Source organism: Perkinsus marinus (genome assembly GCF_000006405.1).
Source record: "Perkinsus marinus ATCC 50983 genomic scaffold scf_1104296970850, whole genome shotgun sequence".
Taxonomy (NCBI): Eukaryota; Perkinsozoa; order Perkinsida; family Perkinsidae; genus Perkinsus; species Perkinsus marinus.
In genome coordinates this window covers 49732-52746 of record NW_003202292.1, presented here as the reverse complement: position 1 = coordinate 52746, position 3015 = coordinate 49732, and the positions used below count along the sequence as shown (strand labels likewise).

General features: G+C 50.3%; 1 protein-coding gene across 1 annotated transcript in view; it reads left to right on the top strand.

Moving 5' to 3' along the window:
* Positions 1-1190: 1190 nt before the first annotated feature.
* Positions 1191-3015, top strand: part of Pmar_PMAR014813 (hypothetical protein) — a gene marked incomplete at both ends in the record, with an annotated part of 4156 nt that continues 2331 nt past the window's right edge. The window contains 10 exons of the mRNA XM_002767383.1: positions 1191-1263; positions 1319-1389; positions 1439-1530; positions 1577-1693; positions 2057-2176; positions 2231-2343; positions 2389-2576; positions 2622-2676; positions 2727-2880; positions 2922-3012. Coding sequence (XP_002767429.1) covers positions 1191-1263; positions 1319-1389; positions 1439-1530; positions 1577-1693; positions 2057-2176; positions 2231-2343; positions 2389-2576; positions 2622-2676; positions 2727-2880; positions 2922-3012 — 1074 coding nt within the window. The remainder of the gene's footprint in view (positions 1264-1318; positions 1390-1438; positions 1531-1576; positions 1694-2056; positions 2177-2230; positions 2344-2388; positions 2577-2621; positions 2677-2726; positions 2881-2921; positions 3013-3015) is intronic.

Below are 3015 nucleotides of genomic sequence, written 5' to 3'. Positions count from 1 at the left end.
GGCGAGTAGGCCGACTCGAGCTCTCTCCATAACACCAGCCCTCGTAGTACTTTCTAGCAGAGCTCATCGCGCTCAAGACGAGTCTCACAAGAGCCTCGTCGCTCGACCGTGTGGTAGTCAAATCGCACTATCACCTCCGCATGATACGATTCAGGTCCCAATGATAGCGATGGTCAAGGCAAGGCTGTAGGGCTGATGTGCATAACGACGGAAGTGGATGTAGTTCAGCTCGTGACGGTATCGATTGCTATGGCGCTCTTAGATAAACGTGCTGGTCAAATGTTTCCATCTGGAAGACTACGACTTCTTACTTAAACCCAAGTACGTGTGCTCAGCCATCTCACTACGAGCCTCCTCTGCAGCGTTCTATCACAGGTTCGCCAGAATGGCGAGAGGCTCCCTTGTAGCGGAAGCTTGTCGTAATGCCCAGCGAGCCAAGCGAGACTCGACATGTGGTACTAGCAGTAGTCGCTATGATCACGGACGAGTCTCCTCCTCATCATCCTCCTTTCAGGGTATTCATCAATAGGAGACCGTCTTCAATTCACTCTAGAGCTGCTCGACTTGGATAGTGTATTGGCTACGCTAACAGAAGATCTTGACGGCAGCGTCTCAACTGGTCTGATCGAGGTGGGCTACGTTACTTCCTTTTGTGTGTAGCTTGAAGTGTAGGGAAATATGCATATGCTCAAATACATGTGTTTATCATGATGGGAAAATAATTGTGAGATTTTGGGATATTCCTGCTGGTTTCCTGTAAACTTTTATCTGACTACTGGTGTGAACTTTTATCATAAGGGAGGAAACTTCTGATCTCAGCTGAGGGAAGCGGACCGGGTAGCTTGTGTCGGCTGATTAGATACCACAGCTCATCTCAGCTGTGGTCTCAGCTCTTGAACATACTCCCGTCGATGATGGTGATACTTGTCGTAGCCTCCCCCCTGCAGACTTGCAGGAAGCTCTAGAAGACCTCTTCCAGCAGTACTAGCTACTCGAATACTATTCGTGGCGCCCACTAGTATTCTCAGCACTACCTCTGCCCGGCCGATGGAAGAGGTCACCAGCACGTTGGACACATTCCTTGATATCGATGGAGACCTCCGTCGAAGCATTGGGGATGCCCTGTTGGAAGCACGATCGAATGGGTACGTGTAAGTGATGAGGATAGTCATAGTGCATTTTACTCATTCATGGTTGGCAGTTACGGGAGGTTGTGTGAGCAAGTTCCTACTCGTGAAGGAAGCCAGGGAGCAGCAGCTCTCAGTGAGCAATGCTGAAGACATGTGACACGTTAGAATTTTGGTCTCTTTTGGTGCAGCCCTTAATGAGCCCAAGGAGCGCTCTGGTGTGGATGGGATATGTGCTATATTGAGTGAGAGGGATCTCCCAGTAAGTTGGCATGGATGCTCTACTATCGCTGATTTCGGTCCCCATTTAGGCGGACTCAGCCGTGTTGACGATGGTCCTCACTCTATGGGGAGGCCTGTCACAAGATGACCTCAGCACTGAAGCACTCGACGCAGCTATCATGTGCGACTGTGTTACCTCTCTTTGTCTGAGTGTCTTAGAATGTTAGGAGCCTCTGCGGCCTCACTGAGTTGCCTCCCGTTGTCGCCGAGCAGGAGCCAGAAGCAGCGGCTGCTAAGCTGTCCCTACCGCCTTCGCATGACCTTTGGCTGTCCGACGTGCCACAGTCCGACTCATCATCATCTTTGTCTTAGGCTTGTATTGGTATTCTGTAGGTCTGCTAAGGATGTATTCTGCATCAATATGTTCTGTCTTGATTCACAGTATCAACGCCACAGCCCGGACTTTCTGTTGCCTGCATTTTCTATGTGAGTTCCTCAATTCCATCGAGCCCCACCTCATGAGTTCTCCCATACAATAACGAGTCGTTCGTGGGGAATAAGGCCGCCGACTAGGAAATTGCTTGATAAATAATTCCACAAATTTGAAACTAATTTTGGTCGTTTTTTAAATTCGTATTTCACAACACAAAAGACAAAGAGAGCTTCATGAGAGCATCGAGCAGTTGAATGTCAGTCGCTCGTCTCAGGTTCCCAGACAAAAACTACTGCGTCCTCACGCAGCCTCATGACCTCCCTCAGAGCAACTTCCTCTCATCTATGTTCACCCAAATCCGCCCTAAGATTGGCACTAGCTTTCATCACGTTCTGTAAGTCCAACGAGCCTACAGCCCTTCCAGGAGCCTATTCACTCTTGCGATCAGATACCTCGCCCATCGCGACTCTTTCTTTGCCCGGATATCGGGCAGTCCACTGCTACTCGCCGACCGCAACCCTCATTGGGAAGTCGCCGTGCTCCCTCCCAGCTCAGGCCTTGGTAGCACGAAAGCCGAACTTCGGTGGTCGCAGGGATTTTGCTCAGCCTCTCTTGACTGGTCGAAGCTCGAGCCTGTGGCGTCTTCCATCACTGACAAGCACCGAGACTCCTTGCAACAGTATGCTTTCGTCTGCTCACCCTACAGGAACCGTTTTGCTCACAGGCGCTACCAAAATGACGAGATTATTGTCATTACAGTCCTCCTCGACGCTCAGCCTGTTGCAATGGTCGGGGTAAGCCTCGTCATGGTATGGAGGAGGCATCACGACTCTCTTCAGGTAGAGATGATCACCAGTAACGACAATGAAGCGGATGCGATAGACATGTTACGATGTCAGTAGCTGCTCGCTGTTCGTCGTTTACGCATCTGTGCATCGAGTCAGACTGCTACGACGTAGACCAGTACCTCTCCCCTGCTGCATATAAGGGCTCTGGCTCTTGCTGTCGGCTCATCCACTGGAGCATCATCCCGATACTCATCGGACAGACCAGAAGGATACTGAACATGGCCAATACTGCACTGGGAACTCGACTCATGTGAAGCCTTGATATTGCGGCCAAAGGGATTATCACTGCAGGTCCATCGCGGTTAGTAACAGTCTTAGTCACGTCGACTCTAGACTGTCTTTGGCAAGCTCATCTGGGAGAAGTGGCATTCTTGATGAATTTGTA